Genomic DNA, 17,384 nt, shown 5'->3' with positions numbered 1-17,384 from the left:
CCCGCACAGCATGAAGCCCCAGTCAAGATGTGGCGAGTGGTCAGTGTTTGTGAATTGATTCCCATTCTGTGAGTAAACCACTTGTGACAAGAGTTTCCACTCACATCCTAATTGCCCTTTCTTTGGGGACGGCTTCTGGAACCCAGCAGCCATCAGTTGTGCAGTGGGCAAGCGGGAAAATTACAGCCGAGGAGGGGCTGGGCTCAAGTGTAAATAAGAAACGGAAATGCTTGGACTTTCTCAGTGCAATAAAAGTTCTATATAATAATATTATATGGAACTATGCAATTACGCCCGAAAATTGCAAGCTTCCAGTTTGTCCTCCCAGCCAAATGCCAGGCGGTTCTCGTGGCGGATGGCGTCTGCTTGGAAGAAAAGTGCAAGTTTTGAGGCAAATCTGAGGTTTCACTTCCTTTAGAAAACACAGGCAGGGGTGGGGTCGGGAGGCCATCCGGCTGGGCTGCTCATCCGGGCCTTATCTCCAAATCGAGGTGGACGGGGCAGGGAGGTCGAGGTGGGTCTTAAGAGCTGAGGTGTAACTAGGACATCTTACACCTGGACGAGGCCTGGGAGAGTGATCCTGCCCTCCTCTGCCCTCGGCCCCCTCCCCCCGGAGCTTCTCCCCACCCGGTCCCCCTCCCCCCGGGGGGTTTGGAGCAGGCGAAGAGGCAGGGGTGTGGCTCAGAGCAATGGGGCAGATGATACCCGATCACAGCCCGTTTCCAGCTACCCTGCCCTGCCCTGCCAAGAATGCCGGTTGCTGACCCCTCCTCAGACGCAGCGCCAAGCAGATTTCTCCCCATCCAGACACCTCCCTGACTTCCTGCCCCCGGCCTCTTACACAGGGGTGCGGGTGCATCTGAAGCCTCCTTCCCTGCCATCGCTTCCTCAGTGGGGTCCCCGCCCTGACCCCAACAGAGCCTCCGCCCCAAGAGGCCCTGCCCTCACCTCTGGGCCAGTTCTGAACATGGCTTCTTTCTCTCCGACTTTTCTGTGAGTTCTTTAGAATTCCATCTATCCCTCTCGTCCCCGTTTCTGCAGCCCCAAATGGGTAAATTCTGCTTAGGAAATCTGGGGCCCAACAGCTTGGGTTTGAGTCTCACCTCTGCCTCAGTTTCTCTGTTTGAAAATGGGTTTTGCAGAGTAAAGACAAAAAGAACCTGCCTGCAATGCAGGAGAGCCAAGTTTGATCCCTGGGTGGGGAAGATCCCTGGAGAAGGAAATGGCAACCCACTTCAGTATTCTTGCCTGGAGAATCCCACGAACAGAGGAGCCTGGAGGGCTACAAAGAGTCACAAAGAGTCATGGGGTCACAAAGAGTCGGACACAACTGATTGACTGTCAAGTGCAAGAATCTACATACTACATTTAGGTCAACGACTCTCACCAAGCGAAACACCCAGCACTCGTGGTACCTCTCCACGGCTAGTTTAATCTCCATAGCTAGCTTTGTTCTGTTGATAGCTGGAGGAAGCTCAGAAGCAACCCTCTGTCTCCATATGTCACATCTCTGGCAAGCTGGGTGCCTGTCCGTCTCCCACGCTCCCCACACAGGGCCTGTAAGATTGTTTGTAATGAATAAGGGCACATTCTGGGGAAGCAACTTCCAGACCCTGCCCTGGCCACTGCCCTGGCCAACTTCCAGACTCCATGCCTGTCCCTGGCCACTGTCTGAGAGCTGGGAAGATAAACCCAGGAGTGGGCCTCCTCGCCCTTCTTCCAGGGCGTGGAGAGGGAACATATCGTACATCTTTCATCAACTGGTCACGTGTCCATCATCCTGCCTGGTGTGGTCAAATGCTAATCCCCTCCTGACTTTGCAGATAGAACACTTGTGCTCTGAAAGGCCAGTGTGTGTGCACAGTCATTTCCCTGTATAACCTGGCAGCATCTCTGAGACACCTGGGGTGAGGTTGGGGGTGTGGGAGACTGAATCAGGAAGTCCACGGTCGGGTACAGCAGCCCCAAGACTGCAGAAGCTGAGCTGTCATGCCCTCAGAATCCAAAGATCCACCCTGGAACCTAAAGATTGAAGTGGGTCAGCTGGAGGATGCCATAGCACCAGCAAGGGACCTTCACAGCCTCCTGGTCTCACATAAAAGAAACTGCAGCTCAGAAAGGGCATGTGGCTAGTCCAAGGTCACCAAGAACTCAGCTGCAGAGCAAAATTGTCAGTGCAGACTGGAATTGTACCTCCTCCCCCAAAGCATTGTCACCACCTCTGCCGACTGCACACCTGGGCATGTCTCAGCACCCCCTCTTCAGGCCCTTTCCCAGAACAGAGCTCCAGGCCTTTCTCGGCTCCAGCCCTGGCCCTCTCACTTGGAGCGGCTTCCCTTCTCCCACCGTCAAGTTCAGCAGCAATGGGCAAAGTGCAGTGCGCCCTGGGCGCGCAGGTCAAGGTGGCCTGAAGGCAGGGTGAGCTCCGGCTGGCCAGCTGTGAGGCCACTTTGGTGCCTTTTAAAAGAAACACTAAAAATGTATCCCCCAGAAGGGTTCAAAAAGTGGGGCTTCTTAACCTGCTCCAAGCACAACTCCTTGAATAGATCACACAGTCTAAACCACTCCCACTCCTCTGCAGGAGACAGCCCCTTTGGGCAGAAATGCTAAGAGAATAGGGCTCCTGGGGGGCTCCTGTGTGGCCCCCGCCTCCCCACCCGCCATGAGCTTGCGGCTGTGGGGAGCACAGCCCACCAGCCTGCCAGCAGGGACACCTGGAGAAGGCAGAAGAGGCAGCTGGGATTCTGAAACTCAGTAACCCGGGGCCGAGTGCTGTTTATAGGAAACAAGTGATTTATTTTATTATCCAAATTTTCAGCGGTTTAATAAGGTTTAATAAGCCTCCCAAGGAGTTTTCTGGCTCAGGAAATCGCCTGTAATAAACACAAGTAGTAAATCCTTTATTCAGAACATAAAGAGGTGTGCAGTATTTCTAAAAAGAAAACAAGTCTTTCCCCTCCACCCCGCCCCGCCTCTCTCTCTAATAAATAAAGGATGAATAAATGATTAAAGAACAACCGTCCGAAGGGATACCACTTATTTGTCCAGCCCAGGCTCCCACGGCCAGCCTAGGCAGCGCGGGGGACCCTCCCCACGGCAGCTTCGGGTGATCTCAGCCCCCGCAGCCTTGCTCCAGGCCACGCTGCCCTTAGACAACCCAGTCCAAGGGGCACAGCAGGGGTGCCCCCAGAGTACGGCCTCAGGGAGTGTGTGAGCTCTGCAGTGTTATTGCTGGACTTTGTCTCTTGACCTCGCTCCACTTTTGTTCCTTCGTCTGTAAAACGGGTGTCGTGCAGGCTTCACCTGCCACCATGAAGATGGAAGTGCTTTGAAAAGTAGTAGTAATAGTGAAAGTCACCCAGTCGTGTCCGACTCTTAGGACGCCATGGACTGCAGCCCGCCAGGCTCCTCTGTCCAGGGGATTCTGCACGAAAGAAAACTGGACTGGGTTGCCATCTCCTTCTCCAGGGGATCTTCCCGACCCAGGGATTGAACCCAAGTCTCCTGCATTGCAGGCAGATTCTTTACCCACTGAGCTATGAGGGAAGCCCCACTTTGAAAAGTAACAGGCTCTAAGCCACCCCTTGAGGAAGGGGATGGGAGCAGAGGCCCCAGCACGCCCACTTGGAGTTGACCTAAATGCTGTGAAGAACAGGTTCCTCTGAAAGTGGGAGTGTTAGTCACTCAGCCATGTCTGACTGTTTGTGACCCCATGGACTGTAGCCCACCAGGCTCTTCTGTCTGTGGAATCCTCCAGGCAAGAATACTGGACTGCCATTCCCTTCTCCTTCACTTTCACGGGATGCTGTGAAGAGCAGGTTCCTCTAGGGTGAGATTAAACAGCTCCGACACTCAGATGCCCCGGCCCCACCCTGGGGACCAAAGCCCAGGAGGACGCTGCCCCTCGTTGATTGTCGCCCATCACTCCATCCACCCTCTGGGGTACCGCCCAAGTCTGTCCCGAGTGTGTGTCTCATCCCTACAGAAACGTGTCCTGTATCCTCCCTCCAAACTCCCACTCACTGGGCCCCTAGACCTTGTTCTGATAAAAACCAAACCCGTGTGGGATGTGGAGGTGGTGATGATGGTGAGGGTCAGGGTGAAGAGAGATTGATGCCACAGGAGACAGTGGGCAGGGCGTGGGTGACAGGTCAGGGGGTCTGGGGTCTCTGTCACTTTCTTACCTTGTTCTGTGACCTTGTTCTGTGACCTTGGGTGAGTCAGTTCACCAGCATGAGCTTAGGTTTCTCACCAGCACGTGGGCCAGATAATTCCTTCTGTACCCGGGGATCCTGAGAAAGTGTATAGAGGAAAGTGGGTGTGCCCCACAAACATGCAGCATGGTAAGTCAGGGGCTTCGGACAGCAGTGAGGCAGGGACTCGAATGTCTGGTCTCAGGAGAAAAAGCTCAGGCCCCCCAGGAGTCGGGATGTGGGGAGAACCCGTCTGTGTGGGGTGGGAACACAGGAGTGCCTGCCTGCCAGGCTGGCCCCTGCACTCTCACATGGTGTCCTGTGAGTGGAGGGGTCAGGCATTGGGGGGGGGGCAGAGAATGAGGGGACAGGACCATGTGTGGCAGAGAGGGCGCGCATTCCAGCTGTCAGAGAGCATCTGGCACGGCCGTCACCGTTGGCAGAGGAGGGAGACCCAGAGCTCATTTCACAGAACCCAGGCAGCTCCAAGCCCTGGGCCCGAGGCTGAGCTGGGGACCGTGGGCTCCAGGCATGTCTTGGCAGGGTGGCAGAGCAGGTGGGGCAGCCCTCTGCCGGAGGTGCTCCGGGAGGCGGGGCGCAGGCAGTTGAGGAGGCCCTGCCCAGCCTTCCAGCCCACATGTCTGGCCCCAGCCTCTGGGGCATTCCAGGGCCGAGGGGTGTGGCTGCCCTGCTTAGGGGAACTGCCAAGGGCAGGGTAGGGTGCGCCCAGCAGAGCTCCATGGGGCCGGCCAGCTGCTCGGGCCAGGCCTCCCGCCCTCTCCTCTGCCCTGGCCCGCCAGCCCCTTGTAGGTTTCTGTGCCTAAGAACCTGCTCAGAGGAGACAGCTAGCTGCTACCCAGCCTCGTTCCCAAATCTGGAAAAGAATCCATGTGTCTTCTCTGCCCCTGCAGAACCCCACCCTCGCCCTCCTGGAGACACTGATTCTGCCAGGCCTGGGCAAGGGAGGGGCTAGAGGCTGGAGAAGGGGGCAGGGCCACTCCCAGGGCGGAAAGAGCCTGCCAGCCGGGGCCGGTCCACCATGGGGATTTGGCAGATGGAAACATCACTCTGGGCCCCAGATTTGCTGACCTGAGTGCGATTCAAGGAGGCGCTGGATTTGTGCATCACAACAATAAAATTGTCCTGAAAGTCACATCACCGAGGCAACCATGGAGGACAGGAAAGAGATGGAATTGGAGTAGAAATCAAGCTGTGTGACTTGGGGCAAGTGACTCAGCCTCTCTGATCCCCGTCAAATGGGAATCGTAATAAGGATGAAATGAATAGATAGAAATACTTTATGAATGATAGGGTTCTGTTCAAATATGTGTCCCTAAGGCAGAGGATTGGGGCTGCCCACCACCTTTTGTAGGGATTTCCCTGGTGGCTCAGGTGGTAAAGTGTCTGCCTACAATGCGGGACACCCGGGTTCAGTCCCTGGGTTGGGAAGATCTCCTGGAGAAGGAAATGGCAACCCACTCCATTATTCTTACCTGGATAATCCCATGGACAGAGGAATCTGGTAGGCTACAGTCCATTGGGTCGCAAAGAGTTAGACACAACTGAGTGACTTCACTTTCTTTCTTTTCTGGTAAGTCACCTTTTGTGACTTCAAGCCTCTCCCCACTGTGCATTCGAACCAACCTCATTCATTCAGCATCTCCCACGTTCCTGCTTGATAGCAGCCTGGGAATAATACAGACATATAAGAGACAAACCCTGCCCTGGAGCAGAAGAGAGTCATGCAGTTACTTCCCCAGTTCCCAGATAAGCAAACTTGAGAGCAGCAGGAGTGTATACAAAATTTACCCATCCCTACATTTCGTGTTCCTAGTAAAACCAGCCCTAGAACATGGGGCACCTACCAGCCAGGCAGCCCCACACCTGGCTGGGGGCACAAGCTTGGGCATCAGAGCATCTAGCTCTAGTTCTAGCCCTGACCCTAATGTGCTGAGTGACCTTGGGCATCAGCTCCTCTCTGTGCCTCATTTTCTTCATCTGTATAATAGGCATAAAGTTTCTACCCACCTTGCCTGCCTCTTTGGGTTAGGAGTCCATGAGACAGGACATATGGAAGGACCTTGGATGATTATGATGTCCTCCACATGCCAGGGTAGCCCTGGGAGTGTCTTTGGGAGAGGTGATTAAATAGTGTGATCTCTGCAAAACTATACAGAAAGCAAATTGGTTCCTGATATGATCCCACCTCCCTCTGCCGCAACCCCTATTAGGACTCTGGTCCCACCTGAATGTCATAATTGCCAGCAGTGGTTGAGCACCTCCTCTGTCCCAGTAGCACTGGGACATTTGATCGGCCCAGCAGAGTGGCAGGGTGGACATTATCATCATCCCCACGATTGGACAAGGAAACTGAGTTCAGGAGGGTGATACTAAGTCCCTGAGGCCAGGAAGTGGACCCAGGACGTCTGAAAGCAGGGTCCTCACTCTCCACCTCCCAGCAGAAACCCCCTGTGGTCAGATGGCCGTCAGCCAACTTCAGGCACATGCTGGCTGAGAGCAAGTTCTTGTGAGAGCCTGCTCAGTACCCAGGTTCAACACACTTTCAGAGGGGACTCTAGAGATCCAAAGCTTTCCGGATCCAAATGCTATGGGGCTGGTCCTTCCTGTCTCTCTGCCCAGCGAAATCCTCTCTAACCTTCACAGCTCAGAAAGTGCCCCTCCTCCTGCAAACCGCTTGGATCCCCCAGCCCACAGGAGTCTGCTGTCTCCCTGTCCTTATTTCTCATGTGCCCTCCGTCCTGAGACCCCGTGGCCTCCATGGGTCTCAGGCCCCTGGTGTACACCCCTCAGCTCTGTCTTTGATTAAATCTCTAAACCTCTGACAGGTGGGGTCCAAACCCTCACCCCCATATGGACTTTGTAGGGGCAGCATGGTAAAGAGGAATGAACATGAGCTTTGGGGCCAAATGCATCCAAGTTCAAATCTTGGCTCAGACACTGTGTCTGCCATCAGGCAAGTCACTCACCCTTTCCACACTCTTTATCTCTAAACTGGAGATGATGATAAAAATGTGTACCTTGGGTGAAGAAGGATTAGAAGTTCAATGGCAGACACGTTACAGGCACTTGATTAATGGTAGCTGGTATTGATTGTTATTAGAAATGTTGGCTTGCTTGCTTAAATGATGGGGTTATTAGAATAGGACACAAATGAAAAGCAAAAATTGAAGTCACACTCAAGAAATTAGTTCTGGAGGATTTCTAGAGCCAGGGTTTTCAGTGCATTTCCATAAGTCCAAGGCTCTCTCTCTCCAAAGGCTCCACCTCCATCTCTCCTCTGTTCCTCTCGTAGGAGCAGGCCCTCCCCTTCTTTCACTGGTGAGTTGAGGGCATGACGAAGCTCCCTGTAGTGGAAGGGGGCAGGTAGAGTATCTGAGGCAAGTGATATTCTCATGTTGTAATTGAATAAACCTAGGCCAGAGCTGCGAAATGCTGCCCTTGCCAGACAGGCTATGTGGACACACCTTGGCTTCTAGAACCTTCCACTGAGGCCCAGGGGAGGCTGCGGTGGGCTTCATATCCTCTGGAATGGGGACCGCACCTGTACCCTTCCTTCATTTTCAAGCGTCTCTTTCCCCCTTTCTGTCCTCCCCCTTTATTTCTGGGCTCTATATTTTTTCTAGCCCCTTCCTACCAGAGGTTCGTATGTTGCATCAAGCCTCTCCTAACTGTTAAGAGGTTTGGCTTTGCTTTTTGTGTGTGTGTGATTTTCTTTCCTGAGCGTGTTATTCTTGGAGACAGAGTACCTTCGCTTGGGCCATGGGCGGGAGGGCCCGGGTGGGAAGAGGGGCTGGACGTGGCAGTCCCTCTGGAACACTGCCGTCTGCAGACCCTCCAGGCATGGGAATCCCACGGTCACCAGGGAAGCTTCTAGAGTGCAGAGTGGGGGCACTTCTTCCCCAAAAGTTAATAAAACAGCAAGCCATAGCTCCCCTTCCCCTGCTACCTCCTGCCAGGAAAAACAGCCCCCCCTCCCAGCTCTATGATTACATCCATTCCTCCAAGAATGGACAAAGACTCCAAACCATGCCACGGTGAGAAGTCACTGCTGGACAGACCAGCCTTCAAGTCCAGAGTCACCCAGGCCTACTGCCCCCTCCTCATTGCCAGATTCACTTTGTGCTTCTAGCTTCTCAAGGTCGTGTGTACAGGTTTGCTAAGTCACTTCAGTAGTGTCCAACTCTTTGCGACCCCATGGACTGTAGCCCATCAGGCTCCTCTGTCCATGGGATTCTCCAGGCAAGAATACTGGAGTGGGTTGCCATGCCCTTCTCCAGGGGATCTTCCCAACCCAGGGATCAAACTCATGCCTCTTATGTCTCCAGCATTGGCAGGCAGGTTCTTTACCACTAGCGCCACCTGGGAAGCCCCTCCTCACAGTCATGACTCTAGTTATCAGATTTCCCCGGTCCATCCAATGACAAGATGAGAAAAGAGAAGCTCAGAGAGGTGGTGGGGCCTCTCAAAGTCACATAGCTGTGGTTCCTGACCCCCAGGCCCTAGCAGACCTGGCTCCCAAAGCATGGGAGGCAGGGCATGTCAAGTCAGGTGGTGCGATCCATCGCTTGGAACGCTCAGGTGAGACCCTGACCACCCCCATCCCATTCAGTAGGTTCCAACTCCTCTATTTAAGAACATGAGGATAAGTCTAAGGAATTGTGGGAATTTTTCCTGAAAAACAGTTCAAAAACAATTTTGTCTTTAAATGAATAAGCCCTTGGCAAGCAAGAAAACTTGCCTGAAAGAACTAATTTCTTGAGGTCTTACTGATTTGGGCTCTTAACAGTTGAAGGGGAGTTTCATTCACAAATAGCATTTTCAGAGGAGAAGGGTCCTCTGAGGGTCAGGACCCTGCTACCAGTAGGGCAGCTTTGTGGGAATTAGAAAAAGATATCATTTTCTCAATACATCTACTTCCATCTATCAAACCAGTGTCATAATATACTGATTTTGTTAGAAGATAGCATTTAACTGCCATTGCCAGAAAACATCCTGATAAATATCACAGGTCTGTAATGTCTATGAAGTGAATAGTGCCTCTGGATAGCCTGTTGTATCATCTGTTATCTCCCTGGATTATCTATTATGTTATCTCTTGGTGTATAACAAATTACTCTAAAATTGAGCAACTGAAAACAAGAATCAACATTTACTGTCTCCCAGTTTCTATGAGTCAGGAATTCAGAAGCAGCTTTGCTAAGTGGTTCTGAGTCAGTGTCTTTCATGAGGTTGCAGTCAGGATGTCAGGGGGCTGCTGTCATCTGAAGGCTTGACTGGGGCTCCGTGACCCCCTGAGCCCCACAGAGGGACCACTGTGTGGTGGTCCCTCACACAGCTCAGCCCCCCGCCATGTGGACCTTCCATAGAACTGTCCTGATGACACGACAGCTGGCATCCCCCGGAGCGAGTGATCCAGGAGAGCCAGGCGGACCCAGCAATGTCTTTTATGATTTCGCCAGCATTTGGTTTTGTCACTTCTTGTTACTTTAGCCGTTCTAATAGGTGTGCGGTGCTATCTTATTCCTCGTTGGTGTATGTTGCTCCACCTTTTTCAGAGTTGTTATGTCCCTGTAAGCTCTTTTAGAACAGAGCCCTGCTCAATCTGCTCTCTGTGTGTCCCCACACCCCAGGGGAGTGCTGTGCACAGAAAGAAACCCAGTGACTATTCAGGGAATGAATGCTTGGCCTGCAGGGTCTCTGGCCCTTTTTAAAAAAGGCAGGAAAACAGCAAGGCCTTTGCTCTAGGAAATGGCTTGAACACCTGCCCAGGTGAGTCACTCAGGGAAGACTAAGGCCCTCCATCACCCATAGAGAAACAGGGAGGAAGGGGCAGAGCACCCAGCACCCTAACACCCCACTGGGTCCCTGGTGCCTCCAAGTCACTTGGGGCTCACATGGTGGGCCTGACACTTCTCCCTTGTCCCTTTCTGCTGCATCTGCCTTCTCAGGGCAGAAACATCCAGAAGATGAGTGTGTGGGAATTCCCAGAGCTCTTGCCACTGGGCTGTGGGGCTTCCAGGCTTTGTTTTCCTTTTTCTTTTCTCCCCACTGTAACTACACCCAGGGAAGGGCCAGGCCTTGGCTAGGATTTATCTATGGGCCATGACCAAGCTTTACCCAGAGTAGCAGGTCCCTCCATGCCCTGGCATTAAAAATAAGGTGGCTTGTTGTCCAAATTGAATCTGTTCTGCTCCCTGAAGGGAGGGGGGGTTCCTGCTGTCCTCTGCCCGGACCCTCTCCTTCTGACCCCCCCCTTCCTCCTAGCAGCTATCACTGGCCACACACTGTGTTTAATGTATAGATAATCCTGAAGTATCTCAGAAGAGGCTTCTCCCCACAGGGATATGTTTCCCTGAGAGTAACAGAATACTGACATGATAAATTAGCTAACAATGCACTTGAATTTAACACTGAATATAACTTGAATTTAACACTGAATATAAATATTTATCAAATGGCTCAAGATATACGTATGTAGGAGGTCACTGTTTTTTAAAAAAACCAAGAATGGCAAGTGAAGGGAAACCTCATCAACTAAGAAGAAGCCAGAAGTTGAGGTTAGAAGGCAAAACACCTACCATAAGGCCCCCATTCCCTTGCAAAAAAGGGGTCACAAAATTGGTTTAAGGTTTCTAGTAACTGTGTCAGTTTGCTAGGGCTGTGATAACAAAGTATCACGGAGCAGGGCTTAAAGAACAAGACTGATTTTCGCACAGTTCTAGAGGCTGGATTTAGTCCAAGATCAAGGTGTCGCAGGGTCCATTTCCTTTGAGGCCTCTCTCTTCAGCTTGCTGTCTCCACCTCCGTCCACTGCCCCCTCTGCCCCATGTCCTCACGTGGTCTCCCCTCTGGGGGTCACACTGGATGACAGCCCACTTGTAGGACCCTGTTTTAACCTTAATTACCTCTTTAAAGATCCTACCTCCATACACAGTAACATGCTGACATCCTGGGGCTTGAGACTTCAACATGCTGGAGCTGGACCTGGGAACAACTCAGCTACCATGAGCAGTCTGGTTGTTGGTCAGTCACATCAGTAACCAAAAGCAGCAAAATGGGAGTCTGTGACAGGAGGCAGAGGATCTGTGAAATAAACCAAAGCGTTCTCCCAGCGGGAGCCCTGAGTCATGAGAGAAGACTCCCCCTTTGGCCCCTGACCGGCAGACGTGGTGTGAGTCAGGAGTGGCCCCCATTCCCGCAGCACAGAGAGCCTCGGAGTCTCACGTGGCCGGCCGGTCTTGCTATGGGACTTGCACATTCCCAAAGTGGAATTCGTGAAATCGTGCCCAAAAGGAGATTTCATAGCCTTCGCTAAAAGGCAGGCGCTAGCTGCCCAATGAGGAGCCCAGCACCCAGGGCCTTTGGGGCCCTGGGAAGAGCCCAGTGGTACCTTGAGAAGGGGCACTTGGGAGCGGGGCTCTGAGTGACAGGTGAGAGTGGGGAAAGCTGAGGAAGAGGGGGCGGCTCTCTAGCAGAGGAGGAGGGAGGGGAGCCCCAAGCAAAGGCAGGGGTGGGATAGGAGAGCACCGCCTATGCCCACCAGCCTGGCCTCCCTGGGCCAGGATCCCAGAGCTGGCGTCCCCTCCAGGTGCCAGGTCCTCTAACTCAGTCTCCCCGTGTGTGTCCCCGCAGGGCTCCGGCTGAGAACATGGCCAATGGCATTGACGAGCTGATCGGCATTCCCTTCCCCAACCACAGCAGCGAGGTCCTCTGCAGCCTAAACGAGCAGCGGCATGACGGGCTACTGTGTGACGTGCTACTGGTGGTGCAGGAGCAAGAATACCGCACCCACCGCTCGGTCCTGGCCGCCTGCAGCAAGTACTTCAAGAAGCTCTTCACGGCCGGCACCTTAGCCAGCCAGCCCTACGTCTACGAGATCGACTTCGTCCAGCCCGAGGCCCTGGCCGCCATCCTGGAGTTCGCCTACACCTCCACGCTCACCATCACCGCCTCCAACGTCAAGCACATCCTCAACGCCGCCAGGATGCTGGAGATCCAGTGCATCGTGAACGTGTGCCTGGAGATCATGGAGCCCGGGGGGGACAAGGAGGACGACGATGACGACGAGGAGGACGATGATGAGGACGAAGAGGAGGAAGAGGAGGAAGAGGAGGACGACGACGATGACACGGAGGATTTTGCTGATCAAGAAAACTTGCCTGACCCCCAGGACATCAGTTGCCACCAAAGCCCTTCCAAGTCGGACCACCTCTCGGAGAAGGCCTATTCGGACACACCCAGGGACTTCCCTGACTCCTTCCAGGCCGGCAGCCCAGGCCACCTGGGCGTGATCCGGGACTTCTCCATCGAATCTCTGCTGAGGGAGAACTTGTACCCCAAAGCCAGCCTCCCCGACAGGAGACCCTCCTTATCTCCATTCGCCCCGGACTTCTTTCCACACCTCTGGCCAGGGGACTTCGGTGCCTTTGCCCAACTGCCGGAGCAGCCCATGGACAGTGGGCCCCTGGACCTGGTCATCAAGAACCGCAAGATCAAGGAGGAGGAGAAGGAGGAGCTGCCCCCACCCCCACCGCCGCCCTTCCCCAACGACTTCTTCAAGGACATGTTCCCGGACCTTCCCGGGGGGCCACTGGGCCCCATCAAGGCGGAGAATGACTACGGTGCCTATCTCAACTTCCTGAGCGCCACCCACCTGGGGGGCCTCTTCCCGCCCTGGCCGCTGGTGGAGGAGCGCAAGCTGAAGCCCAAGGCCTCTCAGCAGTGCCCCATCTGCCACAAAGTCATCATGGGGGCGGGGAAGCTGCCGCGGCACATGAGGACCCACACCGGGGAGAAGCCATACATGTGCAACATCTGCGAGGTCCGCTTCACCAGGTGCGCTGGGCTGCCTGTGGGGGCGGGGCGGGGAAAGGGGCGGGGCGGGGCCGGAGTGGAGGCGGGGCTGGGCGGAGCGAGATGGACCGCGGGCGGGACGGGACGGGACGGGAAGGGTTAAGGGCCACTGAAATGGAAAAGGATCCAGGTCACTGGAGGTCCAATGGGGCCCTAGCCGCACAGCAAGCTCATTGTCATAGGTGCTGGGCATTACCAGGCACAGTGATTTTCAAATATTTTCTCATATTACCCTACTAGGTGGAAGGCCGAGATACGAAGTAGATCCCAGCAGAGCCGTCTGGTTAAGCCGGAAGTAGGGAAGCTCCCACTGTAGACCCAGGGAAGCCAGTTTGAAGGTCCCCAATGGCGTGCAGCAAACCACTCCCCCCCCCCTCCACCTTTTTACTTGGAGCACGATCAGCATGTCAGGGCCTGTCCTGAGTGGATTCTGCAGACCACCCCTCCCACCACATCCTGGAAGTCAGGGAGGGCCATGGCCTTTGTCCGCAGATGAGTGATCCTTCACTAATCAGTAGCTAATCAGTCACTTATAAGCCCAGCTGGGAAATGGCAGAGCTGGGACTTGAACCCCAGTGAGACCCCCCCAGAGGCCCTTTCAGTCCTGTATGGGGTCAGACCTACAGGATGTGCCTCCTTTTATGATGTCCCCCTTGACTGTCCATGTTAGCAAGAGGATTAACTTTATGCTGTTATGAAAGTTGAAATTTGAAATCAGTACATGATAAACCTTTCATCTTGCCTGGACAGTGTTCCATTCAGCACTCAGGTATTATATACCTTCCCTGCACAGCAACTTTTGTGATCAAAACTGACTGGTGGGATCCTGTGGGGTCTGATTTGTCCAGGGCTAGGTTTCGATGGTTCTCTTTGGGGGAGATAAGGTCTGTTGGTATCAATGGTGGCCACTGATGTGAGGCTGACCTTCCCAGCCATGTCCACGGTGGGGAAGTGCCGTGCATTAGGGCTTTGTCATTTCAGCGTGTCTGTCTGATGTGGACAGATCCTGGTGGGATCTGCCCTGGGACAGTGACTTCATAGTCCAGGTCTTGTCCCCACACTGCCACTGTCCCCACCAAAGAACCCACCTTGAGAAACCCACACTTACTCCAGTGGTGCTGCTGCCAGCCCATATCCTCTTAGCAGTTTAGCTTTGGGAATTGCTGAGAGCTCATTCTTTTGATTTTCCTCAGTGGGACCAAAGCTTCAGTTTCGAGGTCAGAGTGCTATATTTTGAATCAGGTAGATAATCAAATCAGGGGCAATTCTTTGGGGGGAAAAACAAGATGAGTCCTGCTAAGTCACGAGACTCGCTCTCTTTGGTGGCTTGAAAACTCTATTTGAGGTTGCCAGGGAGGGTCAGGGAATAGATGACAGTTGTGGAAACAGCTCTGCAGGCTCTTCCAGTGACTGCTTCAAAGGACAACTCTGATTGTTTCTAAGGTGGCCTTGGGTCCCCTCGCAGCTGCTTCTGTGAAGGAAACTCCAGCACACTCTCCCAGCTGCTCCAGGCTGACAGTAAATGGAGATTTTCCAGGTGTAGAAGGGCAGGGCCCCCCATACATGGGGTGTGTCCCTTTCCAGCCAGCAATGCTGACCTCAAGTGCTCACTTCTCTTATTGCTGCAGAGCAGTTAGACCCAAAGTCCCTAAGATTCACCCCCTCTCAGGTGCCCCTCACGAATGGCCCTGCCACTCTGATGTCACCCCCACCTCCCACCCTGCATTCACCTTAGATCACAGAGCACCTGAAAGGCTTCACAAAAGCACAGGGATAACAAGGAAGACAAGCCAGAGCCCAGTCCAAATTCAAGTGCGGTTCATGCGTCTGGAGCCAGGGCCTCTAGCAGTCTGTGCCTCCAAGCCCAGCCCCTTGGGAATGACTTTAAGACGTGGACAGTCTTCACAGGCCAGATCCAGAAAAGCCAGCCCCTGAGTCCTGCCATCCAGGCTCCACCTCCTTTGCTTGTCCCCTGAGCAGATGGCGGACACTGGGGACACCCCTCCCTGCAGGGGAGACCCAGGACTGTGACTTCAGTGGGAGGTGCTGCATCGCAGGGGACTGCAGGGGATCCTGCCCCTCCCCCCGCCCCCCCCCAAGTCCCCATCCCCCTTCCCTCCCCCACTTTCCTCTGGGTCTTTCCCACAGTCCACTTTCCGTGAGGACCTTGCGGGGCTGAGTCCCTGCCTTCCCTAGGGAAAGTTTTTAACTCGGTCAGTCAAGACAGTCAGACTTCTCACCCTCTTGACACCAGAACATCCTCTGCATGGGCCTCCTGGCCTGGCCTCCATGCTGTGTTACATATGAGGGTCGCATTCCAGACCCTCCCTCCCAGCGCATTCCTGCTGATCACTGAGGGTGGCCTCTGTGCCTGCCTCGGGCTCACCAACCCCCTCCAGGCCAGAGTAGCCCTCCAGCCCGGGGCCCTGGCCTCCTTCAGATTAATCCTGCTCAGCCATCTGGGTCCCCAGGCCTGTTTCCAGCTGAAGCAGCTCCATTCCCACCTCTATTCGTAGCTCCCCTCACTCTGTTCCCACTGGGCGCTGGCCCTCCTGAGAAAGACCAGAAAAGCTCTGAGGACCACCCCCCCCCCCCAATCAAAGCAGAGATACTGGGTGTTGGGGGAGGTTGGGGACTCTTATTTCTCACTGTGGGCTGTGGCTGGACATGATGGACACCCCCCCAACACCCCTCCCCATCACATTCTTCAGAATCACTGGTTCCTTGCTTCCCTCCTGCCTCCTCCCCAGAGCTGCCCTGTAGGATTCCTTTCAAACATCAGAGAGCCTCAACCCTGGCCGTCCAGGTCGGGGTCAACCCTGGCTGTCCAGGTCAGGGTTGCCTGTGACTCTGGCTATAGCCAAGTCCCCTCGCAGCCTTTCCGTGGGGACCCCCTATGCAGCTGACTCCTTACAGCCACCAGCTGTAACCCCACCCTCCTTCCCCAGCTGGAGACTCTTCAGCTCCACTTACAGCCGCAGCTGCTGCCTCTTTGACTCAGAATTCCCAGCTTCCCTTGCAAGGCAAAGCCACTCGCTGGACTGAAGCCCAAGAGGGAGAGGGACCCGGGACCTGCTGCCCTCATCTCCTTCTCTTGGACACTACTTCCCTTTCTGGGGCCTGAGTCTTTGCCTAATTACAGCTGAGCTTCTGCTCTCTGGCCAGGTCTCCTTCCCTTTCTTCTTGATGCTGACCCACTTTCCCTCCCTCCTGGGAGTGACCTCTCTCCGCAAGGTGGCCTCTTGGCTCAGGCTCTGACTTTCTGCCTCCAATGCCCACTCCCAGCATGTTCACGCCCCATGGGAACATCATTCCTCGTGACTTCAGCAGCACAGCGTGGCAGAGAGGCCTTGGGTGGGGGGCCTTCCAACAGAGCCCCTTCTGCCCCCAAGGTCCCACTTGCTGCTCTTATTCTATGGGTGTCCAAGAAGGGCCTGAGGCCTCCCACCAGCATGTTGTCTATTCCTTGGTATCAGGAACCTCACCTCTGGGTTCCTGATTTCAGCCAGATTTCAGCCAGGCCCACGGTTGTCCCACCACTGGTTTCCCCAGCTCTGAGATAACCCTGGCACCCCAGAAAAGGCCTCAGTGGCTTCAAACAGACTGTGTATCTCTGGCCCCATGCTGGCCCCTCCTAGCTCTGACCATCCTATGGTCATCTGGGCTCTGAGCCCTCTGTCTGTGCCTGAGTCTATGTGTCCACTCCCCCAGCCTGGTCCAAGGTTGCTGCTTTCTTCCTGAGGATGGCTGGGGCCTTTGCCAGCTGCAGAGACATTTCCTGATGAAACCAGTCCCGTGGCTCTCACTTGGGAGAGAGAAGAACTCCAGGACTTAGGGCAGAGGCAGTCTGGACCAAAATGCCCCTGACCCTCCTCATCTGAAAGTCTGGAAGCCCAGGCCAAAGGTCGGGACTCCAGGGGCCACCAGAGGTGCCCTAGGATGGGTCTTGAGGCGTGGGGAGCACATGGGCCAGGGAAGATGGGAAGGTATTAGTCCTCTCTGCCTGTCCTCTAGGATGCTGCTGTGCTTGGAGGGGCTTTTCTCTGCCCACCCACATCACAGGGTCCTCCCGCTCCTTGTTGCTCCAGCCCCAGTCATCACCACCAACTGGGCCTGGCCCTGAACCTGTGAAGGCTTCGGAAGACTCTTGGTTCCTCCTGTCCTGCCACATGGGTCCTTGAGTGCAGGCAGCCTGTCCAGGGAACCCCTAGAGAGCATAACTGGGCAGTGCCCCCTCCCAACCCCCCAGCATCCTGTCCGCAGCCTGGCTTTCCCAGGTGGCTGGAACCGTGACTGTGAGGTCAAGAAACTGCCACA

General features: G+C 54.5%; 1 protein-coding gene across 4 annotated transcripts in view; it reads left to right on the top strand.

The window, feature by feature from the left end:
• Window positions 1-17,384, top strand: part of ZBTB7C (zinc finger and BTB domain containing 7C) — a 300,342-nt gene that overhangs the window by 273,601 nt on the left and 9,357 nt on the right. For all 4 annotated transcript variants that reach the window (XM_061130872.1, XM_061130873.1, XM_061130875.1 and 1 more), the window contains one exon: window positions 11,847-13,049. In XM_061130872.1, the coding sequence (XP_060986855.1) occupies window positions 11,863-13,049 (1,187 nt within the window). In that variant the 5' untranslated portion in view covers window positions 11,847-11,862. The remainder of the gene's footprint in view (window positions 1-11,846; window positions 13,050-17,384) is intronic.

This window comes from Dama dama, chromosome 27, assembly GCF_033118175.1.
Source record: "Dama dama isolate Ldn47 chromosome 27, ASM3311817v1, whole genome shotgun sequence".
Lineage (NCBI taxonomy): Eukaryota > Metazoa > Chordata > Mammalia > Artiodactyla > Cervidae > Dama > Dama dama.
This window is presented reverse-complemented; position numbering and strand designations above follow the sequence as displayed.